The sequence below is a fragment of the Phaethon lepturus genome, unplaced genomic scaffold (assembly GCF_000687285.1).
Source record: "Phaethon lepturus isolate BGI_N335 unplaced genomic scaffold, ASM68728v1 scaffold958, whole genome shotgun sequence".
Taxonomy (NCBI): domain Eukaryota; kingdom Metazoa; phylum Chordata; class Aves; order Phaethontiformes; family Phaethontidae; genus Phaethon; species Phaethon lepturus.
The window spans coordinates 27,433-52,964 of NW_010558040.1; the positions used below are offsets into that span (position 1 = coordinate 27,433).

Sequence of the window (25,532 nt, forward strand, 5' to 3'; positions counted from 1 at the left end):
ATTGCTTAGTTTGCTTTTGGTCTTTTGTAACCATGTAGTAACTTCATGTTTTATTTTGTTTGAACTGCATAACATGTGTGACTGAATGTTTCAGACCTAACGAATAAAACGTTAAAAAAACCCATTATTGTGCTCTGATAGGTCTCCAGTCTGTCACCATGGTATTTAACAACTGTCTCTAATTGTGTTCCTGGCATCCCACTGAGATTGGGTGTCGGTGATAGGCTGTTAACCTATTTATTCTTTTTTACAGACTGGTAATTGAAGCAAAGCCGTCTAAGATCCAGTTCACAATGAAATTTCTTTTTCTGCATTTGTAGAAATACAGATGGGTGCTTAAATCCCATTTGTCATCAGTTTTAGATGGCAAAATACCCAAGTCTTGCCCAAGATGTCTGTGATGGAATGGACTGTTGGGATTTGGGGCTCCCAGGTCTTCTGCTATTTGCCTTCCTGGCAGTGATCACATATTAACTGTACAGGTAGTGATTTCACTCCTAGTAATCTTACTTCTTCTAAATGTGTGAGTCAATTGAAGTACAATTTATTTTGATGTGTAAAAGGTTTGCTGTGTCACGGCTAAGGCCCTGAACTTGTGCAGGCTGAAGCCCTGTCAGAGCTGGACGCTCCCTGCGTCTTTTACATTTTCACTGAGGCAGGCTGGATTTCCAGCCTCAGCGGGCAGTTTGCCTGCGAGGGAGGCTCTTCCGTGGGAGGGCAGGTTTGTCAAGAAAAACGCCAGGCTGAAGACTCAGCTTTTATTCTTTGCCCTTTCCAAGCAAATTAAACTTGACCATGTCATTTTCCTCTGTATTTGCTTGAGCTTTATCCTCAGTGACAAATGATGACAGGAATATTTTGTCAGCAAATTTCTTCATCACAGACCATCTGGCCACTGAAACAGTAAGGTCACCACACTCGGCAGATCATTACTAAGTTATGCAGAACTGCACATGTCTATAACCTCACAAACTGATTTACTGTCGCTGTCTACAGTCGCTGTACTGTAGATGGAGTTAGATTCTGTTTCACAAACTTCTCCTCCTTATAGCCCTAGGAAAGGAAATCCAAGGAAAGGTTTTGGTATTTCGCTTTTCAACTTTATTAGACTTTATTTCAAATCCAAATTGAGATTACGTCAACACGGAAGTACCATAAGGACATCAGTGCACAGAATACAAATCAGCTTTCTCTGTATTAAAGGGGAGCTCTAAAACATACATAATCAGCTTCAGTCAGATGCTTCTGGCTTATATGAGGGAAAATTGATTATTTTACTAAATACATCAAAATGTTTTCACAGCTGTGCGAAGGCATTAAAAGAAAACCAGGTGCTTTTTCACAAGAGTTCCGCTGTGCAAAAAACCTTATTGTTTTCAGAATGATAACATCTACTGGGTTTCCATCAGTATTATTCCAGGTGAAAATACTGTTCCAAGAATAAAGGCACTTAACTTCAGCAGAATTTCTGATGAACGTCTCACAAGCCAAGAACACATTTTGTATCTAGTCCTAACGCCCTTTCTGCTCATTCAAAAAAAACCCCCAAACTAACTCTCTTGGCTCTGAAGAAATCTCTGAGGGGAATTCATATATGGATTCACATTGGGATGCCTGAAGGCAAATGGTCAGCAGACATTCAGTTCTGCATTTAGCATCTGATTGATAGCAGGTCCAATGTTTGAAATTGTGGGAAATGCCCAGAGAATCTGGGCCAGACAACATCTACCAACATTAAAACAGAAACTATATGGAAAAAAATCCATTTAATTATCTGCAGGAATAGTTAGTGTTTTGGGAGGCCAGTTTCTCTTGTTTTGGCTAGAGATTTTTATGAGTAAAGTTTCTTGCTTTAGCTGTCTCTTCCATTGAACTAGTTCCAGTACTTTACCTCACAAACACTTCACAGCACGTGACAAGAGAATCCCCTGTTACTGCCTGTATGATCTGTTAGAGAGTAATATTGATGTTTGTAAGTTGATCTCAGAAATGCTCAGAACCCTCTGTAGCCAAGTGAATATTTTTTTGTTTGTTAAGAAAGTCATTGGGAACCAAAATGTTGGCCAAGGAAGTGATTATAATTAGGAAACATGTATCAGAGCCATTGCTGAAACTACTGAGAACAGCCCCCTGCCTTAATATTCCCATTTGTGGCTTTCTCTGGATTTTACTTCAAATCTTTAAGAATTTGAATGAGAACATGATGTGGTAAACTCTATGTCGAAAACACATTGTGAAGAGAATACGGCGTGTGTGTTATTAGGCTGTGACCTCTGTTTTGACCAATTAAGGCACCCCAGCTCTCCCATGTGCGGACCTTCACGGACGTGCTGCTCCTATTTCCAGTAGATCTTGCCGGCTTCCCCCACCTGTACGGCCCCACTGGCGACAAGCTGCAGGGCAGCTGGGAAGGCTCGGTGCTCGGCCTCCTTCACCCTTTCAGACAGGGTTTCCACCGTGTCACCAATCTTAACAGGAACGGCCTCCTGGAAAATGATGGCTCCAGCGTCAACTTCCTCCTATAAGAGCAATAGCCAGAAAGTCTGTACGGTTGAAAGAGGAGAGAGTGGGGAGCCCAGCTGTACGACAACAGATGTAATGCCTCAGGGATCTGTTTGTCTTTACATGATTACAGGAAACATGAATTTCAGCTAATGTGAGGAGTGCAGAAAAGATGTTGGTGCTCACGCTGGCCTGCGAGGAACTAACAGAAGCGTAGGGTTCAAAGTAAAAGCAGAGGCAGGCAGAACACCAGTGAGTAACATTTCTGCTACAGAAAACAACAAAAGCCATGTTAACTAGGGACATGATAGGCTAAATTGGACAAAATGATGACATTTCAAGTCAAAAGAGTGAATTAGCCAAGCCTTGGCACAGAGCAGGACTAGAGGACCTGGCAGATCGCTCTTTTGCATGTTAATGAGGCAGATCCCTGCTGTTTAGTTATTGTTTCTCAGTACATTGCCACACAGAGAAGAAACCCTAAGTCATATCATGGGGAAAGGAACACAATTCTTCCTTCTATGTGGAAAAATAGGTTTTGTCTCTTTTTCCAAGAGAAAGCAAAAATCAAGAAAACAGATTTCAAGAGCAGTGGAAAAGGGAAGGATAATCTGAAGAATGCAATAGAGGAGGGGAGACTAGTTACCGTCAACCCTGAGAACTGAACAAGATGGAAAAAACGCTCCCTGAGCTGATAAAAATGTGCATCTTCCAAGTTGAGTGATCTCTGGCTTTTGTTTTCGTAGTTTTTGACTTACATAAATTGCCAAGTTTCTCCTCTGTTCCCACAAACATTGCATTACTTCTCAACAAATCTAAGCTTCTTGTGCCATTTCCAGTGTCGCTTTTTTTTTCTTCAAAGAAAGAATTAAGGAAGGTTGTATGATAAAATCATACAGAAGAAGTTGGTGCTATGTAGTAATAAAGATTTTGGGCTAGCCAAAGCCTTTTATGAACTAGTACCCCTACCACAACTGGTGGAAGGCAGCAGTGGGATGCTTAGGGAAGAAATTCATAGAATCACAGAATCATTGAGGTTGGAAAAGACCTTTAAGATTGTCAAGTCCAACCATCAACCCAACACCACCATGCCCACTAAACCATGTCCTGAAGTGCCACGTCCACATGTTTTTTGAACACTTCCAGGGATGGTGACTCCACCACCTCCCAGGGCAGCCTGTTCCAATGTTTGACCACTCTCTCCATAAAGAAATTTTTCCTCATACCTGATCTAAATCTCCCCTGGCGCAACTTGAGGCCACTTCCTCTCATCCTATCACTAGTTACTTGGGAGAAGAGACCAACACCCACCTCACCACAACCCCCTTTCAGGTAGTTGTAGAGAGCGATAAGGTCTCCCCTCAGCCTCCTCCTCTCCAGACTAAACAACCCCAGTTCCCTAAGCTGCTCCTCGTAAGACTTGTGCTCCAGACCCCTCACCAGCTTCGTTGCCCTTCTCTGGACACGCTCCAGCACCTCAATGTCCTTCTTGCAGTGAGGGGCCCAAAACTGAACACAGGATTCGAGGTACCGCCTCACCAGTGCCAAGTACAGGGGCACGATCACTTCCCTACTCCTGCTAGCCACACTAGTTCTGATACAGGCCAGGATGCTGTTGGCCTTCTTGGCCACCGGGGCACACTGCTGGCTCATGTTCAGCCAGCTGTCGACCAGCACCCCCAGGTCCTTTTCCACCGAGCAGCAATCCAGCCACTCCTCCCCAAGCCTGTAGGGGTTAACTTAGGTAAAGCTTAAACTCCTGTATAGACTATTCATTTCCAGTTCCTTCTCCAGGGACAGCAAACTAAAGCACTATATCATCTAATAATGTTATGAATGAACAAAGGAGAGAAGGTAATCAAACGTGACAGTATAAGGGTCTTCCAAGGAAGCTCTGAGGTGAAAGTCTTAAGATTAATGAATTAGAGTGGTAAAGGGAGGGATAAGGAAGTACTTACGGCTACAAAGTGTACGGTACAGCCTGTGACTCGGACCCCAGCTTGTAACACCAATTTGTGGGCATTTGCTCCCTTAAAAGAAGGCAGTAGAGATGGGTGGATGTTCAGTATTTTTCCTGGAAAATGATAAGTGAGGTCATTTTCTTTTAGCATTCAGCCTTACCAGAGTGTTCAAAGTACTATAATCAACAGAGGAACAAAATACATTTGTGAAAAAGATTTTTCACGACTTTTGTGTATGCTTGTTTTTTGATGAGACTGACAGATAACCAGCCCAAAGCATTTCAGAAGATCTCGCTATTTCAGAAAAATCAAAGACAGCAATATCAGTTACAATTAATTGCATGGCTAAAGCATATTTCTCCAGTGACTAATACTGATGAATTTTTTGATGTAGCTGTCCTCAGCATCTTGTTCTTCTCTTCTTTGATCACAAGAACAATCCTCTTTCTTACAAATTCAGCACCCAAAAGAAACTCAGTGCAGTTTCAAAGCACATAACTGACCTGCCATGACAAGGCAAAAATTCTTTACCCTGGACTTTTCCTCCACACCTGTTTTGGCTTAAGAAAAAGACAACAGCTACTCATATAGGAGCCCTTCTCTCTGCCCTCCAAAAAGCACCTGTCTACCACTACAACTTTCCACGTGGAAAGTTGGCTGGCGGATGCTGAAATTGATAATGTAACTTTTAATGCTCAACTAGGTGTGACCACGGTTACAGATGGGAAGCCTGTACCTTACATTTCCCTTAAAAGAGAAAGCATATGCCTGAGTTCCTACTTAGCTGTGAAGTAGGAGAGAGTGGGGGCCTGTGACCTCAGGTCTCACTGCTACAGCAATGCAACGGTTAAACCATGAGAAAACCTTCTTTCTTCTGACAGACTTCTCCTTCTGCTCCTAATATGGTCTGTGACAACCCTTCCTGCCCATTTGGGACCAGAGTGAAGACAAAAGGTGCTTGACAGCCCTAGATCTTCTCTTAGATTCTTGTAATCCTTACAGGATTAAAAAAAAAAAAAAGTGGTCATCGATACTATTTATATCACAGTATGCTACGCCCACGCCGTCTCTGCATGCCTCCTGTTTAGGAAGACTGTATGTCACCAGGATTCATTGAACACCACCTAAATGCCAAGCAGCGAGACTCAGCTGGCATATGCTGGCGGAGGCAGCAGTGTACCGAAATAGAGGCTTATGATGTTGTAACGTGAAGTGAAGGCCATTTCTGGTAGCACAATATGAAACCTGCACTCTCACCGCAAGAACTCGTGCAGACACTGACCTGCACAACTTAAGAGAGGCAAATGTATCGACTGATCTTTAACAGTATCTCAAATGTCTTTTGTATCTCAAAAGTACCCCTTTCTAAGCATCAGCATCTCCCTGCTTGCTGCTTGAGCAAAAAAGTATCCGGGACAGCGAGCTGAAAACAACACTCTGCACTTCTGCCTGAGTTCCCTCAGTTTCTCATTACAGTACAATCAGAAACTGCTTTAAAGGAAAGTGGTTTTCTGTACAACTTAAAAGAGGCAAATGTATCGACTGATCTTTAACAAAATGTCTTTTGTATCTCAAAAGTACCCCTTTCTAAGCATCAGCATCTCCCTGCTTGCTGCTTGAGCAAAAAAGTATCCGGGACAGCGAGCTGAAAACAACACTCTGCACTTCTGCCTGAGTTCCCTCAGTTTCTCATTACAGTACAATCAGAAACTGCTCTAAAGGAAAGTGGTTTTCTGTTTGCTTGGTTTTGTTTGGGTTTTTGTTTGTCTGTTTGTTTTTAATCTGTATTTTGTGTTAACATTCAAAATGAACATTTTGGGGCCATTAAACAAGATAGTTTCACAATTAACTTCACACTGTATGTCCTTGTGACTACAGGAGAAAGGAAAGGTAACAGCATTTATTTAAGAGAGCAGCAACAAGAATTGAGTGCTCCTGGACAATTTAGGCTAGCCAGTATATGACTGGGCCAAAGTTTTACAGTAGGCTCCTGTTAGCTGGCACAGATGCCTGAGCGGAACTGAATGTTTGAGCTCATATCTAAGACCTAACTGATGGACACTCTTGGTCAGACCTCGGGTAGGTATCTGTTTTCAAACTCAGTTCAGCGCTGTACATTTAAAAAACATCAATTCACCAGCATAGCCATCCTGTACCAAAGAAAGTCTCTTCTTTTGCTCTCAGGCCAGTCCTATGTTGTAACACAAGTCCTGCACTGTGCACGGCCTTCATCAGCACTGGAAGGGCTCTGTCCCTAAATCAGAGGAAACTAAGCTCATCCTTTATTTGCACAAGATCTCTGCACTAGCGAAAGTTCTTTTCCATCCTCTACACAGATACTCTACTCAAAACACATCTCTCATAGTGAGGGATTCCTCTCTCCCAACTACAGCTGTCTACAGCACAGACATTTACATCTTCATCTTCTGGAGTCTGTAGGAGAGAAACAAAGACAATTCATCTGACTTACTTCAGCTGACAGCTTTAGCATAAAATTAATTGCCTCCTAGGAATGCCTGTTGTGCTCCACTGGCTTTCCAGAGAGGTTTGAAAAGTCATTCAGGTAAAGGGAAAACCGTGAAAGGTCTGTGTCATAGACACACCCAGGGTAACACAAAAGTCACCATGTGAACAACAAAGGCTGCCCGGAGAGGTGCAACGTACAGGCTGACCAGCCTGTAACTGGTATGAGCAAGAACTAGTTTAAGTAACCATGACTGAACCCAAAGCAGAGCAAACAGTGGGAGGAGGAGCTACCTCTGTGTGATTCAGGACTCCCTAAAAGAAACAGAGACAAGAAGAGGAATGTAACAGCTGGGGGAGGGAGAACAACCACTGAAGTAGGCAGAGGTGTTATCAGCCTCTAACAAAGACCTGGAAAAATTGTAAGAGATGACCAGAATGGAGACCCTGTGAACACTTTGGACAAACAAAAGCTGAATCTGCCTGTTAAACATGCCACCCTCAGATTCAGGCAGCTCCTGGGACATCTGACCAGAAGACTGGCAAGATCTTGTTAACAGGAACTGCGTATCACTGCCTAGATTTCCAGTTCTATATGCAGCCAAAGCAGCTCATCTGTGAGGGGAAGGAATTTTCAGTGGCTGGATGCCCACCTCTCCCCAATCAACACTTACTGCCTAGGTAACAATTTGCTCTGCACCTCATGTTTGCAGGGGTCTAAAGTTTTCACAGCCTTATTTTAAAATATCTTCTAATAAATCAAAAACTACAAGATTTGCATTTGCCCTTGGCTTCCTTAAACCTCTGTGGAAATGATAGAGGGAAGGGGAAAAATACTGCCTTTCTTTTTCTCTTCCTTACAAGATGGGAAGAGTCTAGTTTCCTGCAAACCCAGAATACAGTCCCTTCTCTCCCATTTTCTTTTCCTGAGGCTAAGCTATAAAATTACTATTTTTTTTTAAATGCATGCACTACTATGCTGTGCTTACCTTCCCATTTTTTGACAAAAGGACCTGACAGTATTCGCATAAATCCAGCCAGACAGATCAGTTCAACTGAGAATTCTTCAAGGACTTTGTCAACTGCGCTGTCAAATTCAGTGCGACTTTCATACAATTTATGGTCAATAACCTGTGACAATCCAAAAAGCGAAGAAATATGGACATGGTGTTAATTAAATGCCTTAAGAGCACAATGAAATGGTACCCTGGAGTAACAAACAAAAACCAAGTAAATCTCCATGTGTAGTTCAAGTTGGGTGCCATATAGAGCAAGAGGAGCAGTTCATAAATGCATGCAGCTAACAGACAAACATGCAGTCTTTATTCCTATTCACAGACAGCAATCATCAGAATAAATAAGGGGGTTGTTTTATTAGGCCCACAGCTGTAGGTCCCAGCATTTGGACACAATTTAACAACCTACAAATGTTGGTCATTAAGATAATTAAAGTCTTAGAACAATTTCACTCAATTTAAGGCCTCTGACAGTTTTAAGCAGTTGAGCCTTGACAAAAATTGTGTCGCAAAACCTTGAAGGAAAAGCTAATCACAAGCTGATAGAACAGCCCCTACTGCAAAAGGTCAATATAACTGAGTTCAGTATTTTCCATCCAGGATAGATCCCCTATTTAAAAAGGAAGAAGGCAGTGCTACGTAACTTAAAACATCCACAGCCTTTTAAATAAAAATACCTGTTAAACCCTACCAGATTTACCACAGTGGCACATTTAAATATCACAAAGTAGTTTTGAAAAAACAGAACTGGTTAGCTGAAAAGGTGGCAAAGGGCACTAGAAGTTGAGGCCAGCTCAATGCTGGGCTGAACTCTGCTATGAACTACCAGGTAGTAGCTGGCAAGGCATGTACTCCTCAGTGTCTCCGTTTCACCACTCACTCTCCATCTTAACCAAAGACCATCATCTCTACAAGGCTATATTTTTTTTCCTTGTTAATGTTTGTTCTTCATCCACATACCATAGACATGTTTTACTTGTGATCTTTGTATACTCCCAAGTAAGAGACAGCAGCACTAACGATCAGATCCTGCTGCTGTTCAAGTTAATAAAAAAGCTTGCACGGGGCCCAAATCTTCCACGTGTCTGTAGTTATCAGTGAAAAGCGACTGTAAAATGCTCCTAAGTCAGAACAGTAGCATTTCACATCTGTAAGGCAAATGGCTGCACAAAGGGCACAGCAATGCAGCACTGGATCCAGTGACACTAAGGGAAACGCAGTTTGCTTTGAATGAATCCTGGATAGCCTGAAGCAATGCCCAGGGAGTCAGTGGAAGGTCCCACTGAGTTTAACCTCTCTACTTCATTCAAATGAACTCCTGTGTCTGTTTAGCATGTAATTTTAAAATTAAATTCAGATAAAAAAGCTTGTTGCTTTAGGGCAAATGCACTGCAGTTAAATAAATGGCAAAGTTTCAGCTGTAACTGGGAAAGTTTTGTGCTGGTTTAATACAATGACTGTTTTCAAGACCATCAGGATTGCTAGCAACATCTGAGAAGGAGAAAAGTAAGTATTTAGCTTCCCATGTTAGGTAGCTTGCCCAAGGGCACAAGTTCCTGACAGACCAAAAAATGAAAGCTAAAGGCTTCCTGTCAAACCATCTCTTACCCTAGTAAAACTTGTTATCTCACAGTACCTTCCTGCTGTAGTCAGAGCTAATGATGGCTAATTTTAAAAAGATGAGAAATACTTACCCTTGTAGAAATACCAGCTCTTTCAGCTTTCCTTAACCCCTCCACACCAGCTTTGTTAGAAACAACAAGAACTATTTGTGCGAAACTGGTGGGCTTCTTTGTGCTATTTATGAGGGCTTCCAGATTTGTGCCTATGAATGAAAAAATAATTAATGAATATCAAGTCATTCCTGGAAAATAAATATAGTTAACAGCTATAAGGGGTTTTAAATAAGCAGCAGTATGGGCGAGACCCAACCCAAAAAACACAGATGTGAACAGTAATCCTTTTTTCACTGATTTTACTGGGAACTGAATTTGACAGCTGGAGGCTACAGGGCTTACACTAGCAATTAAATTTGTAAACCGTAATTTTTGGAACTGGAATGATGGTCTACTTCTTAGCAAATGAGAACCCTGTAAACCCTGGGAGTGCCTATATGGCAAGAAGAAATTCTGATCTATTTGTGAAATAATGCTGCTGTCCCTATAGTGCAATGCAATGGTTGCCTGAACCTAGAGACAGCAGAAATTTGTAGATAAAATGAACACAGATGCAATTCACAGTCAGTTTGCAGCAGAGGTTAAAGATCATTCTGTTTGTGACTGAAATTAATCCAAGGGCAAAATATATTCTGCCTGTTACTGAAAGCCTGTTAGAAGCCTATCAGAGCTTCCATGGAGAATGGCAAGGACTTCAAGAGACCTGGATCTGAGCTGAAATTCCTTTTTCAATAGTCTATTTTACACTGTAGTAAAGAATATAAACTCTCACCTGTTCCAGAGATAAGGACAGCAACCTTCACTTTGTTTGTCTGGATTTTGCCTTGGATATGGCTGTGCACAGACAGTGACCTATTTGCTTGCAAGGCTCGAAGCATATTATGGACTTTAACATGGGCAGAGCCTGAACCCGTACAAGAAAAAAAAAAACAAACACAACACCACATAAATAAAGGGAGAAACAGAGAGAGGAGAAAAGTACACATGAAAAGAGATTAGTGGCACTGCTTTACTTCTTGTTATTTATTTATAGCTCTGGTGACATCTGACATTGCTAAGCACATGTTCTATGAACTAAGACTGAAGTCGTGAGGACTGTCATTCTAATACCCTGTGCAAAAAAGCCATGGAGGTGCCAATTAAGAGATTTTCAGCTAACTTCCATGGAGACTCACCAGCTAAGGAATTTAGATCTGCTTTTTTTTTTTTCTTTTTAAAGGGAAATAAAAATCTAATAACCTTTTTGTAGGGGGACAACTTTCCCGATCAGCCAGGCTGCCTCATGTCTCTGTATGTCCTTGAGGACCTGCTGAGCCAGCTCCCTCTGAACTACCAAGACAGCACCGATCCCACAATTAAATGTCCGAGTCATCTCCTCCTCAGAGATGTTCCCTTCTTTATGGAGCCAGCAAAAGATTTCAGGAATCTTCCAGGTAAGAGCATCTGAAGAGAATTGAAAATACAAATGAAGAGTGGAAATCACTACCAATGGAAAAATACTAAAATTATTAGAGCATTAAGAGGCAAGATCTGGATGAAGAGCACAAACAAAGACCCACAGCAGCATTAGCTTGAGTGAAATCAGCTTCCATGCATGGAAATAGGATTTTTTTCCTTCCTTACTGAACAAGACTTGGGCCTAGAAAGAAGTGTCACTCTGGGAGGAAATTAATCATATTGCTCCACTGCAATCCGTTAATCACTAATTCAAAATGGGCTCTGAGGAAGTCTTTGGAAAATCCTTGTCTTGAAGATGACAACTCTGCTTCTACAGAAACTGCTGTACCAAAATTATAGCCTTAAAAACTGTCACAGAAGTCTCACACTGCCCCCAATTCCAACAAGGTAAGGATGATTTACAGCAGCATGAGAAATGCTTCTGGACGAGCCACTGTAAAGGAACTCCAAAGACAGAAGTCTCCTTCTCGCCATGTTATATTTAAAATGGCATTAACTCCATTTATATATACTAATGTCCACTGTGGACTACTGTTTAAGTGACAAGTGGAAGAATTATTTACATGCAGTTCTGGAGTGCAAACCTCAATATTAGTTCCCTTATTTTATTCTACAACCCAATGAACACTGCATAACCTATAGTCAGTCATTTACTTTTCCATACTACACTTTATCCGTAAGCGAAATACTACTTCCAGCATACCAGACAATATTGTGGTGAGGATTAGTTAAAGTTATGTCAAATAGCATGAGATGTACTTGAGCTAGTAAGCATATCTGAATTCTAATCAAAGGCTTCATGAGTGTCATGTTATTAGTAATAATTTTGTAGCTTAGTGCAAATGGTGACAGCTCATTTTGTTCCCTCATTCACTGGGGGAACAAAAAAAAAAGTTTTTTTTTTGTTTTTGCAAGTACGGATAGCTTCCTAAAAAATACAATCCAAAACACCATCAGGGGAGGTGAACTCAATGAGCAGCAATCTTAAGACTACAGTGTTTTGACTGGTTATGTTTCAAGAACAAGGAGAAATTCAGCAACAATGAAGATTCGAGAGAGGCAAATTAGCTGTTGCAGTGCAAGTCAGTTGACATGGCCCCATGTACACAGCTTCCCCCAACTTAAATTAACATGCAGATATTTCAACAGCTTTTCTCTTTATCTCACCTAGAACGACACCAAAGGACTCTGGGAGAACTCTGGGGATGTTTTCCAGCAAGCCCCCTCCAGTGATGTGGGCATAGGCTTTCACATGGCCTGAGCGAAGGACAGGCAACAGAGTCTTACTGTAGATCTTAGTTGGGGTTAACAATAGATCTCCTGCAGATGAAAGAGGATGAAAGAAAACCAGTTACAACTCAGAAAGACATTTTAATCGATATAAAACTGAGGAAAATTCAACATATTAATGTGCTGGATACTAATAAGCATTGTACTACAGAGAAAAACACAATGTTCTACCCTTTTTAGTATACAATTAGTTATTTATCCCCATCCCTTAACTTCTTTCCTGCATGTGATTCAGAGGAAAAAAGAAGACAAGAACACATTCAAGAACCGAATAATTTTTCCAGTGCCTCAGACAAGTTACAAAAGCAAAGGCACAGACAAAACAATTGTGTGACATTTGCCTGTTCAAAAGTTCAAATTGTAATGCAAGAAACTGCATCTTATAATGGTACCTACCTAATGTCTGATCCCCAGAGACACCAACTGGAGAAGAGAAATCGAATGATGACTTTTCCACAATCTTCCTTACAAGGCTGTACCCATTGCTGTGAACCCCAGAAGAAGCTACACCAATAACCATGTCTCCATCAGCAATTCTCTCCAGCTGGGGCAGCATCTGCCCTCGCTCCACTGCACCAACAGCAAAGCCAGCCAGGTCATACTCTCCGGGTGGATACATGCCTGGCATTTCAGCAGTTTCACCTCCTGTGGGAACCAAAAAAAGAAAAGGAGATGTTGGAAATCCATTGGAACCAGTAGGCATACAATTTTTCAAAGTTTTAAACTCATAAGGCATTAACAGACTGATTTTTTTAATTAGATAAACAAACATTAAAAAGAATTAAAAACATGTTTGTCACAGGCCTTTCAATTGAACAAGCAATAAAAAACTGGGAAAGAACATTTCCTCCCTCACTCTGACAACCAGTATCAAATTGCTGTGCATTCATATTTTAAAATCAAAGCATATATTTAGTACTTCATATTTCCAAATTTCTGCCAAGTTTAATATTCTCCATGAAAAACATCCAAGATACAAGAGACACAAGAAATTCATACACGGACATCAAAGAAACGACATAGCTATTAGTCTCCCTTGCCTTAATGAAGATTTTGTATCTAGCACTATCCTGCCAGCCATTCCTGCCCACAACCAGGCCATCATTACCACACCAACTCTGAACACCTAAGGTTTAAAGACTCTTTTGGGAGCACTCCTCTAAAAGAGGGCCTTTCCGACCCATCCACACAGATCAACTGTTGTCTAGGCTATTATCTTATATCCCGATGAGCAGAACATCCTCTTGTTTTGCCCTGAAAACTATGTTTTAGCCGGCTGACTTCATTCAGAGTGCAGTCTGAAAAGGTAATTTTCCCAGCTTGCACAGAAATGCACAGCACTGCTCAGACAGCATTCTCTCTCTCTCTCTCTCTCTACATACCCCACTGGCTCTCCTACTGCCCTTCAAGTATAAACTGATGGTCTTCACTGCTGAAGACCTGTGTTCTGCCTGCCACGGTCTCATTCAGTCTAGAGAGGGGAACTTGCTGTGTTTGGTACGTGAAACGAGCATTTACTTCTTAAGTTCAAAGTTACTGCAACAGCATCATCTCTGTCCCTTCTTTTCTGAGAGGGACAGAAATGTGGGGAGGAAATCATGGTTGTTTTATTTATGAGTTTGGACTCATTTTTACATTAGCACAAAAAGATACTTACTAATCCATTTACAATTTTGAGAAATTATTCTCTGGTAATTAATTTACAACATCAAAAGCCCTTTGTAGTTCTAAAGTTTTCCAATTGGAAGTAAAATCTTGAAATTCCAGTAAGTAATTTTATAGCAAGATTTCACACAACATGTACTTATGCTGAAGCATGAATGGTTTGATTATGTTTCATAAACTGAGGGAACACCTTAAGACAAATATAAAACAGACTAACAGTTCATGCAGAAAAAAATAATCCAGAACATAAATAGCCTCTTGTTCAAAGCTTGTAAACTACCCCAAAATTACACACTCCCACTTAGAAAAGACTTTTGTTACTAACTTTCTTAAAAAATTGGAAAAAAGAGCTACAGTATTACCAATTATAAAGTGGCACCTAAAGTAAGACATGTGAACTGTCATTTTTAGGCTCAAATTAAAGGTCTTTTTTTGAAAAATCATAGTAATTCTTCATGTCTGTTTTTATAAAAAAAGAAGGAAAAATAAAAACTATGTGAGAAAGCTGAACTTTCTGGGTTTCATTGCTTTAAAATTTAACCCTGTGTAGCACTCCTTTTATAAACTAAAGACTTATACAAAAGAATGTATTTTTCACTGACCTAGAAATATTTTTATTGAGTTATTCAGCTTTAAAGCTGTATTTTTTAAGATTCAAGAAGAGAAATATTTTATCATTTTCATGAATAACTAGGTTACTGTATACCACAATACATACATAATATGTTAGTAAAACATATTATGTACTTGAATTATAGGGCTGAAAAGGAAAACGGTTAAATTTGAGTCTTAACATCTTGGAACATACAGATCTTGGTGAAGTAAATCTTCAGCAAGTCTTCAGTAGACAAATAGTTTTGCTATTAGTTTTGTAACTAATGAAACCTGATTTCTTTTATGTTTCTGCCTTGTGTGGCAGACACTTCTGTGTCTTAAGTAGTGAGCTCCAGCTGAAGCTTTTGTGGCATTCACAAGGACGTTCCCTGCCTTTCTGTTTTTTTGAAGCTTGTGGGAACACAATAGCTGTGAGATCTCTACCTTTTTTTGTCAAATTTGGTTAAAAACAGCCAAGAGGTGCAAAGGAGAGTATGTACTCACACAGGGACATGTGCATGCACAGTAACACATATAAATCTTATTTCCAGAGGAAAACTTGAGGATTTACTTTAGGATAAAGGATAATAAACAAATGTATTTTGTACATTTTAAAATTTACTTAAAAAATACAAAGAATTAAAAAACGTGAATTGATAGTTTTCTAGGTAGCTCTTACAGTTACAAAGTTAAATGAAAAGATATAGATAAGAAAATTTATATGCAACTTCCTGAGCTAATGGCAACATTTGTAGAGTACTGTCTCCTTCCAGTGGGTAGAGATTATGTTCTCTGAAAGCAAAGACATGTGATGCTTTGTTGTTTTTTTTTTCACTCCTCTAAGATTCTTCCATAGAGTAGGAAAACAAACACATTAAAACCAGTTATAAAGAGATTGTATAAGATTTTTCATATCCTTCAAAGAAGAGTGTTCATACCCAAAAGAGCACATCCTGCCTTTTTGCAAGCTTCAGCTATTCCTGCAATGACACCCTGAGCCACTTCAACATCAAGTTTGCCACAGGCAAAATAGTCAAGGAAGAAGAGGGGCTCCGCTCCTTGAGCCAAGATGTCATTGACACACATGGCAACCAGGTCCTGACCTATGGTGTCATGTCTCTTACACACTTGTGCAATCTGCAAAACACAGTGAAAGAACCCGTTGGTTAGCTTTGACAAACTGAAACACAAGCAGAGAGTCTGCAAGGGAAGAAGGGGATCAAAATCACACTGTTCCTCTTAGGTGCTTTTTGAGGAGCAACTTCAGTTATTATCATCTCTGTGAGACTCTCCTAGCATTTTATTTTAGGAGTTGTTACTTTCATAATTGGCAAGTACAAAAGCACTTTACGGAAGGAGACTGAACTGGAAGGGGTTTCATTGCAGGTTGCGTGAACACAACAGCAACCGTATAATTAAATGTTTTTCCCCATGAGTAATGTTTTTGAGGGTGGAGAATCCACCTTAATGAAATGGAGTCTCTGATTACATACTTAATATTAAAAATAAGTTATTTTAAGCATCATTTCAAGTATGGCTATTTATATACCAGAAGTTAAACATATATTTAATTCTTTTGCCTGAAGGAGGGCAATTTCATTTTTTATTCCCTTTTTAAAAATACCTACCCGTATTTCTAAAAGACAACTGATATTTTCTGTTAAAGCATTAATGATGTGATTAAGCATTTTCCTTTCTGTGCTGTTTTCCTTCCTTTACATGGATTTTCACATTACCTTGAGTTTTGTGCCAACACCATCAGTTCCAGATACCAAGATAGGATCTTTGTAACCAGCTGCTTTCAAATCAAAAAGGCCAGCAAAACCTCCAAGTTCCGCATTGCAGCCTGCCAGCCAGAAAAGAGGAAAAAATAGTAAACTTTTATTTTCGTGGGTTTCTCCAGGATCTCCAACACAAATTCTCTCTGGTATCTGTCAACATGACTTTTCTTTGTCACCAGGAAACTTTCCTCTGACATTTAGAGCCTCTTCACAGAGGCACGGGAGCTCCTAATCCTCTTAAGTTTGCTTTGCCTTATTTCTTCATTATTACCTCAGGCTAAAAGTCCAAAACTCTCTGATATTTGTGTGTGTCTATATATAGTTTTCTCTCTATGTCTATATGACGTCTGTAGGTTCTCAGTTAATTTGAAGTTAAAGGGTTATTATATATATGACTGGTACTTTAAATCTATCAAATTAATTACAAGGACTTGCTAGAGCAAGATGTGCCTAAAATCACAACAAAAAAAGGACCAATTTTATTCTGTTTTAACTACGCAAAAAGCGTGTCTTCCATATCTATCTCAAGTAAAAGACACTATCTCTGAGGAATTCTACATCTTGTACACCGTTCTAAACATTTATCTACAAAAATTGTATAGTTCACTGTGCAAGAAATAATAATCCATGTAATCAAAAATAGCACTAAATGGTAGGATTTTTACTTGCATTTAACCTTTTAGAGCGCTGAACTGTATTCTCTAGCATCCTTAACAGCCGACATTCACGACATACAGTTTAGAGTCATTTTCAGAAGAAAATTTGTGAACTTAATGCAGTACATTTTTAAGAAATCACAGGCATTTGCTTATCACAGATACTTCTTGTGTAATCTAGAAACACGCAGAACACATAAATATGAGCGTTTGTATCAAGATCAAATGATAAGCCTCATTGCCATGAACTGACTGAAACAGGAACAGAAGGTACAAGTCTTACCTGACCTTGATGTAGCTGCAGCTAGGGGTTTAATTTTCTGAACTAAAGTATTCCCTGCTGCGATGTCCACCCCACTGTTTTTGTAAGTCAGGCCTCTGAAAGATAGTTAAAAAAATGTTATGGCAATTGATTACCGAGTGCACAAAATATATTTGAAAATAATATTTACTTCTTTACATCATTGCATCACTAAGAGGATTAACCATTCCGAATCCTATTCTGCTGACAAATACAGCTGTTTTCCTGCTTGTACAGTAACTTTGCTCATATAAAAGGAGTTCTAAGTATTGTCGTATTCGTTTCAGGCAGGCTCAATGGCTCAAAGGTTAATCTTCTTACTGTTTGGAACCTGACCTCACACATACACCTGAAGATAGGGAGTATTACACCAAAGAAACAACACTTCATGGATTTGCACCACAGACAGTTTGCCGTAAGCAGTACTCAAATAGTTCCAGACACCTTGAACACAGCATCAGAGCATCAGCATCATACACTATCCAGTCAAATACCAAGATAAAAAACAACCAGAAAAGAAAATCCAACACCAAGGCAAAACTGGTGGAACAATGGAATCTGATTTTGCAAGGTCTGAATACCTAGTCTGGATATTGAGGCATCAATAGTATAGTGCCTATGCTCAAAACAAAATGTATACAATAATGCACTGCTAAGTCAGACCACCTCAGCACCTTGCAGGATCAGGCTCAAGTTAGCTTTTCAAAACAGAAGTATCACATAAATCAACAGTCCTCTGTGATACTTTGAGAGTTTTACAACTGTAGTTTAAAGGTTGCCTCTCCTTATCACCTGGAATGATACCACCACAAAACCAACCGCACTTCTTTTTTTATTTAATGGGACTTTCTATTAAAGTATTTATTTTTAGGTTTATTTCAAAATAATTAAGTTCCTAAGGTCCATTTTAGCAATCTAGAAAGAAATGCCCCTAAGCTCTGGGATTTTCTTTTATATACAGCCATACAATACAGAAAATACCCTTACTACAAACTGGTGTATGTAACTTCTCCGTCCATTTCACTGACTGGAGACATTAAGTATTATATCATATTTACAGAGGAACCTTTTAATTTTGGACATAGTGAGTTTAATGACTTTTAGTTACCAGTTGTACCAAACATCTCTCACTCCAGTTAAGGAATTGTTGTTTCTACATTGCCAATGGCATCAACCAGGCTACCTGCTGCACCCCTATTTTAGGTTCATACCTGTTTTAGCTCTCTTACTGATGTGATTCAGTATTAAGTTTAAATTCTAAGGGTGAAACACACTATTGATTAACAAGGACATGTACAACAAAACATGAGGCCAAAGAGCTGTGGTACCAGGAAAATACAGAGACATCTGCACTCACATTGTATCACTGCTCAGAAATTTGCAAGAGGAAAATAATTATAAAAAGCAGCTGTTCAGCCTGTGAATAAGAGTCAAGGAAATATTAGCCTGCAATAACAAAAGACCAGTCAGGCCCTTTCAGTCTGAATGTGATGAATATTCAACATATTTTCACCTTATTTTTAAAAGTATGGTATCTACTTTGACTCTTTAAAAGGAGAGTATTGTTCTAAAATATTTTTTATTAAATATTCTGGCTATTTTCACAAAGTGAAATGCATAGGACTTAATCCTGAAAAGCTGCCAAGAAGACGTGTGTCCCCAACTTTACTGAGCCAACCATCACCCTTCCTTAACTGTGTGCAACACACAGTCCAAAGTGAAGCGTGCCTGACTCTCTGTTCTTCCAATTTTAGGATGTCTTGAGCAAAAGTTGGTGCAGAATCAAAGACAGAAAAACAGACGCTGATTCTAAACAGTTCCCAGGAGTCTCCTTAACAAGCTAGGGATGCTCCCAGCATACAGGCATTCCAGTCAAGAAACTTGCTGGCCATGGCCCATGAACTCAGTGATTTAGAGCACTGTTCATTAAAGTACCTTCTTCTCTTGACTTATACAATGACTTTTTTCTACTACAATACAAAAAGAAATTACACGTTTTCACATAAATTTCTCAAAAGATGCACAGCAGTTGAGAGAGAAAGAAGACTGGATCCAGATGCCCTCGTTCATTTAGTAAGTTTATTGGTCATAATTTTACAACATACTAGTTGGTATACACTGTCAGCAAAAATGAAACTCTACTAATATACTTCCTAGACTACAAAATAACCTATTATCTGAAGTTATGTTTTGCACTAATCGGAGACTAGATAGGCAGATACGCTTCATATTATGTAAAATCATGTAAAAGTGAGTCTAAAAACCTGCTTTCAATAACATCAGAGAGACAATAGGACACACTGCTTTAAAAAACCTGCGTACCCACACCATCTCAAGAGTGTTAAACCAAATACTGTGAAAATAAAAGCAATAATAATGAAAAGGAGGGGTAAATTCTACCCATGTCGTTAGCTAGCTATTCCATTAAAATGCATACCCCAACAAGGTAGGTGTTTCAAGACCATTTTAACCGTTTCTAAACACTCTAAAATGAACCAATAAAATAGCTCAAACTTTGAACATACATACATTTAATGGTATTAACATTAGACTTATGGACAACAGAAATCTTAGAGCAAAAGCTATGATTTAGAGCCCAGGAACCAGAAGGTCACCTTCCCTAAAACAGACATAACAAAGTCAGCAACACCACAAGTTACTCCTGTGTGCTGGTCACTGTAGTTTAACTCAGACTTGGGAGAATAAGAACATGGACGAGAGCGCCATCAAAAAGCCTGTTCCTTCATTGCCTGGTCTTGCTTAGATTGCTCACAAGGATGCTAGTTAAAACTTGTCTAGAGTTATGCATAATATCAACATCAGTTTATTAATGTAAACTAGTGATGTCTTTAAGTCCCTTTTACACCAGTACTTCCATTTCAAGTATTTCAAATATCTACCTGGATTGTCTCAGGAAAGCTATAGCCCGATAACCAATGTCCTTTCTATAAATGGCACCCTTGAAGTGTATGGCTGCTACTCCCTTGTTGGCTTCTTGCAGTGCTGTCATTAGATCCTCTTTAATAGCAGTTATTGTAAGGACTCTTCCACCACTAGTCACCACTTTGCCATCCTTTAGGGACGTGCCTGCATGGAACACCTCCAATCCTAGTTGCTTAGCCTTGGAAAGTCCTATGATTGCGTTCAATAAAATAAATGCAGAAAAATCAGTTGATTAGAACGTTCTCTATTAAATTACACATGAATAGATATTCAGCACTTATTGACTGTGTCTAGAAATCACAATCGAATTCAGTGTGATCATGCTGGGAAATAGGAATAAATTTGTGCAAACTACATTTTGAGGAGACATAAGTCTGCTGTTTTTAGGCTCAGAGACACAGAAAGAGGTATTTTGCTGAAACATCTGCATACAACATTTAACTCAAGCTGGATTTTATATTTCACTGACAAAGAGACCACAAAACATATCAGCATCAACGTTATGTAATAATCAGTGATCAGCCCAGAACTACTTTACTGTAATGCATATTAAAGAAATGCTACAGAACTTAACAATATAGCATGGAGATTTGAAAATGCTACGGGTGCATTACCAATAAACTTTGATGTGTGAAAATTCATGTGTCTCTTGCTGACCCATTACCACAAGACCTAAAGTTTCTGTAAGTCTGAGTTACATTGATTCACCTTCAACTGGCAAAAGAGAAAATGGAGAGAGGGCAGGAGAGGAATCAGACTTCTGTGGTTTCTCCTGCTATATTTACCTGTTATTTCCAAACCCTTGGGATATGTTCCTGGATACCCTTCGCTAGCCATGACCACCGTCACAGCTGCACTGCCTTCAAACCAAACTGGCATGGCACTAGACAACTTTTTATTGATAACCGCTTGCATAACTTCATACAAATCACTTTTCAACAGTGGAAGAATTACCTACAAAAAATACAGATTAGCAAATTACAGAAAACAACGTACATTGTTACATTTTCTTCACTGAGCTTTTAAATACTAATGCAACTGTAAAAATAACATTAAATAAGTATTTTCACACATATATACATAACCTATGTACCTTTAAAAATACTCTTCCTTGAAGATACCTTCTATGGGTAAAAGAACTGCTACATATGGAGGGCAAAACGTAAAGGCCAAAGAAACCTATCGGTTCTGAAGAACAGAAATGAAGGGGTTTGTTCCACTTGTCAACAGGGAGTGGGGAAAAGAAGTGTTCACTTCTTTAATAAAGTAAAAAAAAAAAAAAATTCCAATCCATTCCAGAAAAGATAGGAAAGTGCTGAGTTTCACTCAAGCTTACCCTTGTAAAGCCCATATTTGAGTATAACGTGCTGAAATCTTCTCTGGAATGGAACAATTTCATACCAGACCTTCTGTCTTGAATAAGCAAACCAAGTAATTTAAATCTCAGTGCAATTAGCTAATTATTCATCCAAAAGTTAGTTAAGAATAATGGGAGATGCTAACAGACTTTCTCCTCCCATAATGGCAAACTGTATCTTCCTACAAAGTAACTCACCTGACATTCTGGGTCACCAAACCTGCAGTTAAACTCTAGAACTTTAGGTCCATCTTTGGTAAGCATTAACCCAGCATAAAGCACACCTGGAATAAAAAATTATATAAAAAGCTATCTAAGCAACTGCATTGGTCATTTGCTTTGAATCTATTCACAATAGTGTTAAAAATTATGCCACCTGTGTTAATTTAAAAGTAGGATGTTACCACTTTAGAAATGTTAAAAATATATCAGGCAGAAATAGTTGTGGTTACAATTTTGCATCTTATTTTCAAACATTATGCTTTCTGTTCTTCCTTACTTGATGATTATCCACCACTAACTAAATTATATCCATTGATTTCAATGGACTCTAAATCAAGCCATTGATACTAAACCCAGATTCCAAATAGATCAAAGTTATCTTCCTTAACCTACAGTGTGAGTTAGGCCTATAAAGACGACAAAGTAAAAAACCTGCCTTTTTCCTTATGCTTAAAACACCCAAAATTCTGTACATACCAAAATAGGGGACACCTTCTTTCCTCATGCCATCAACAGTTTTCTGAAGAACAGTATCACTTATTTTCTGCAGTAAATCTTCAGAAATCTAATAAAACAGGATTAGAAAACAGCATTTGTAAAAAGAGAGTGCATGATTTTTCCTACTGTGATGGTTAGTGTTTTTAAGAGCCAAGCAGAACACTTGAATGGTCTCTTGCTCACTCCAAAATGTTTCATACAACAGAAACCTAATATTTTTTTCTCCCTCCTCGACAACATACCACAACATTAAAACAACCATCTGCATTTCTTCAGACACTTTTCCATGCTTAGATCTACATGTGCAAGCAATCCCACTGGCTTCACTGGAACAAACCACTTGCACAGACATACCAGCATTTAGATACGGCCTCCCAAAGACAAATCATGGTTGGAAAGTACAGTGATCAATGATTAAATTTTATTCAATAAACAAGATTAATAGCTTTCTTTACAAACAAAACCTGTAATTTTTTTTAACTTAAAAAAGAAAAATCTCTGGCCATGACACAGGTGAATAGAAAGCAAAGTCAGTCCTTTTGCAAATAGTTCCTTGCCAAACTGAAACCAAACTGCCTTGAAGTACAGCAAGTGAACTAACCTCATCATTAGCTTAGTTTGGCACAAGATAAAAAAAGTGGTTTTAAGCACTTAGTTCTAACAATCAGTATTTTACAACACTTAAAAACCAAATCAAAATACAAGGTGCTGAAATGACACTTCCACCTTTATAATTAAAAGCAATTCAGCAGAAATATCCTCCTCTTTAGAGAAACAAATTTAAGTTATGAACTTTACTTGACTATGTCTGTTTTAGGCAAATCTTTCCATCCACAAGAGCGCATTCTCTTCACTCTCCTGCTCATCATAGTGGAACTAAAAATTCACACGTATTTTCAATACTAGAGCTGTAGTACAGCTTTAGCGAAACACCTCCTTGTCAATACATTTTTACCTGAGGTGCTGGGGAATAAGCTCCCATCCCTCCAGTGTTAGGGCCTTCATCTCCATCCATTAATCGCTTGTGGTCCTGGGCTGGAGGCATGGGAGCAATTGTGATGCCATCAGTGAAACATAAGCACTAGAAAACAAGGAGAATAATCAAAACCCCAGTCTATGATTAAAATTAAAGTGCAAAAAGTGCAAATATGTTTGATGTTCAGTGCTGCAAACGGATATTTAAAAGCATAAATTCTGTCTCCCTGATAAAACAAACTTCTAAACATTTCCCTTGTCTCCCAGGAAGCAAAGCCTCAGTTTATATGACCTTCCTACAGACATTAACTTTAATATAACATATTAAAAATCGTAACATCAGTAGTTGTGCTGAAAAGAAATACTCAAAGGTTAGAAAAACAATTAAAATACTCCACGATGGAAGCTATTTCTTCCCTCCCGTTTCCTCCCCCCTGCCCCGGAAGGAAGGCATTACATTCCTTTCAAGATTTGCTCTTCCTTGTTGATAAAACTATTTACTTCTGAATTATTTATAAATTACTTTTATAGCAGATGCTTTTATCCTTGATATCTTCATACTAACAAGCCTGCTGGCATCTTCTGTAACTGGATGACGATGTTCACTATCTGAACTACTACTAGCAGTACTCATAAAAACTTTTTATAATGCTAATTAAAAAACAAGCAAGGATTCCCCAACAAAATCCAAAAATTCCAAAATAGTAATATGTTAAAAACTACAGTCATTTGCAGAAGGTGAATTATTTTGACAGGCAAGGCAAGCAGTATTTTTTCTTCACTGTTGTCTGCCACCATAGAAAAAAACCCTTTCAACTGCATGTTTATATTCTTGTACTATATTACAGGAAGTCTGATAGTATTCTAAGGACTAACTAAGAGCATTACATATTTTCCACCAGAGAATGAAGATCTGGATAACCCCTTAGTTCCTAAAAATGTCAAGCCAACCATGAAAGAGTAAGGATGACCAATATGTGCACATCTAATTGCGTAGCCTGGTTTCCTGCCCAATATGAAGAAAAGATTGGCAATAGTTGGAGGTGATCACGTACTTTATAAATACCACCACCTCCAAGATGAATGTTCACAACATCCAGCAGAAGTCAGTTCCAGCTCCAGGACTCGGGAACCTGAGCTGGTATTTGGCTGTTCTACTTTGTGTGATGTAAGTGTCAAGTTCCCCTGCCACCTCGAAACCTAGGCTCTAGTTCTCCTTTTCTCCTTCACACTCCGCTAATTAAATCAGATATACATTTTTAAACAAAGGAGCTGAATCAGCTTAAAATGAAGGAAATGTTCTCTCTACATCTGCAGAGAAAATCAACACTGTCAAATCATTCAACAGCCTTTGTCCCCAAGTGCACTTCCACATTGCGATTTCTCTGGCAATGAAACTGGTTAAAGAGGATCCTGCCTGCACCTGTCTTGAGCTGATTGTTCCCTTGGTCCAAATGAGTTTACCGCTCCCTCCTGAAACAGTTCAACATATTCCCTTCATCAGCAAAACTGATTAAAGAAAGTCTCCAGCCCCCCTTACTCTCAACCACTCCTTTGCCTTGCTCTGCACTTAACCATCCTGTTACTTGTACTGATTCAAATGGCACTGGGCTCTAAACCAGAACACAGAGAACATGGAAGGTGGTGGTGCTGACTTCTTTGAAAAAAGGTCTTTAGGTTGCAGCTTCATGAACAGGTAACTAGTACAACTGAATCAACAGCAAACAGCAGTGAAGAGGTAGCAACATGGAAGGGAAGGGACAGGACAACTTACACTGTTTTTGCTGTCAGAGAAATCATAACATAGAACTGCACGCTCAGTGATACTCAAAAATTTTAAGGCTTTTTTTTTTTCCCCATATGGCAACAGCTGATTACTGTTTGAGTTATTTTTATTTAATTTGCATTATTTTAACAGACTGCAGGAAGTTTGGTTCTTAACACATCTGTCTTTAATTAATGCAATTTTATTTATAAACAGATAACTATTTTTAATTTAAGTAACATCTTACACATCTCTGCTGTAGGTACTTATGTAGTGTTTCCTAAACAGTTTAGAACAGGTATAATCAAAGCATTACAGTGAGATGCACACTTACAGAAACTTCTTCTCCTTCAAGAAGTTCTTCAACAACCACAGTTTCCCCAGCTGTGCCAAAAGTCTTATCCTACAG

At 39.0% G+C, this 25,532-nt stretch overlaps 1 protein-coding gene across 1 annotated transcript in view; it reads right to left on the reverse strand.

Annotated features, from left to right (window-relative positions):
- Window positions 1–2,229: 2,229 nt before the first annotated feature.
- GART (phosphoribosylglycinamide formyltransferase, phosphoribosylglycinamide synthetase, phosphoribosylaminoimidazole synthetase) overlaps window positions 2,230–25,532 on the reverse strand; it is a 33,782-nt gene continuing 10,479 nt past the window's right edge. The window contains exons 6-22 of the mRNA XM_010292914.1: window positions 25,458–25,526; window positions 23,339–23,464; window positions 22,363–22,450; window positions 21,862–21,947; window positions 21,092–21,260; window positions 20,264–20,495; window positions 17,346–17,440; window positions 16,362–16,471; window positions 15,564–15,762; window positions 12,763–13,011; window positions 12,244–12,396; window positions 10,858–11,061; window positions 10,391–10,522; window positions 9,637–9,767; window positions 7,916–8,057; window positions 4,461–4,576; window positions 2,230–2,519 (exon numbers count right to left, since the gene is read on the reverse strand). Of these exons, the coding sequence (XP_010291216.1) occupies window positions 2,337–2,519; window positions 4,461–4,576; window positions 7,916–8,057; window positions 9,637–9,767; window positions 10,391–10,522; window positions 10,858–11,061; window positions 12,244–12,396; window positions 12,763–13,011; window positions 15,564–15,762; window positions 16,362–16,471; window positions 17,346–17,440; window positions 20,264–20,495; window positions 21,092–21,260; window positions 21,862–21,947; window positions 22,363–22,450; window positions 23,339–23,464; window positions 25,458–25,526 (2,484 nt within the window). The 3' untranslated portion in view covers window positions 2,230–2,336. The remainder of the gene's footprint in view (window positions 2,520–4,460; window positions 4,577–7,915; window positions 8,058–9,636; window positions 9,768–10,390; window positions 10,523–10,857; window positions 11,062–12,243; window positions 12,397–12,762; window positions 13,012–15,563; window positions 15,763–16,361; window positions 16,472–17,345; window positions 17,441–20,263; window positions 20,496–21,091; window positions 21,261–21,861; window positions 21,948–22,362; window positions 22,451–23,338; window positions 23,465–25,457; window positions 25,527–25,532) is intronic.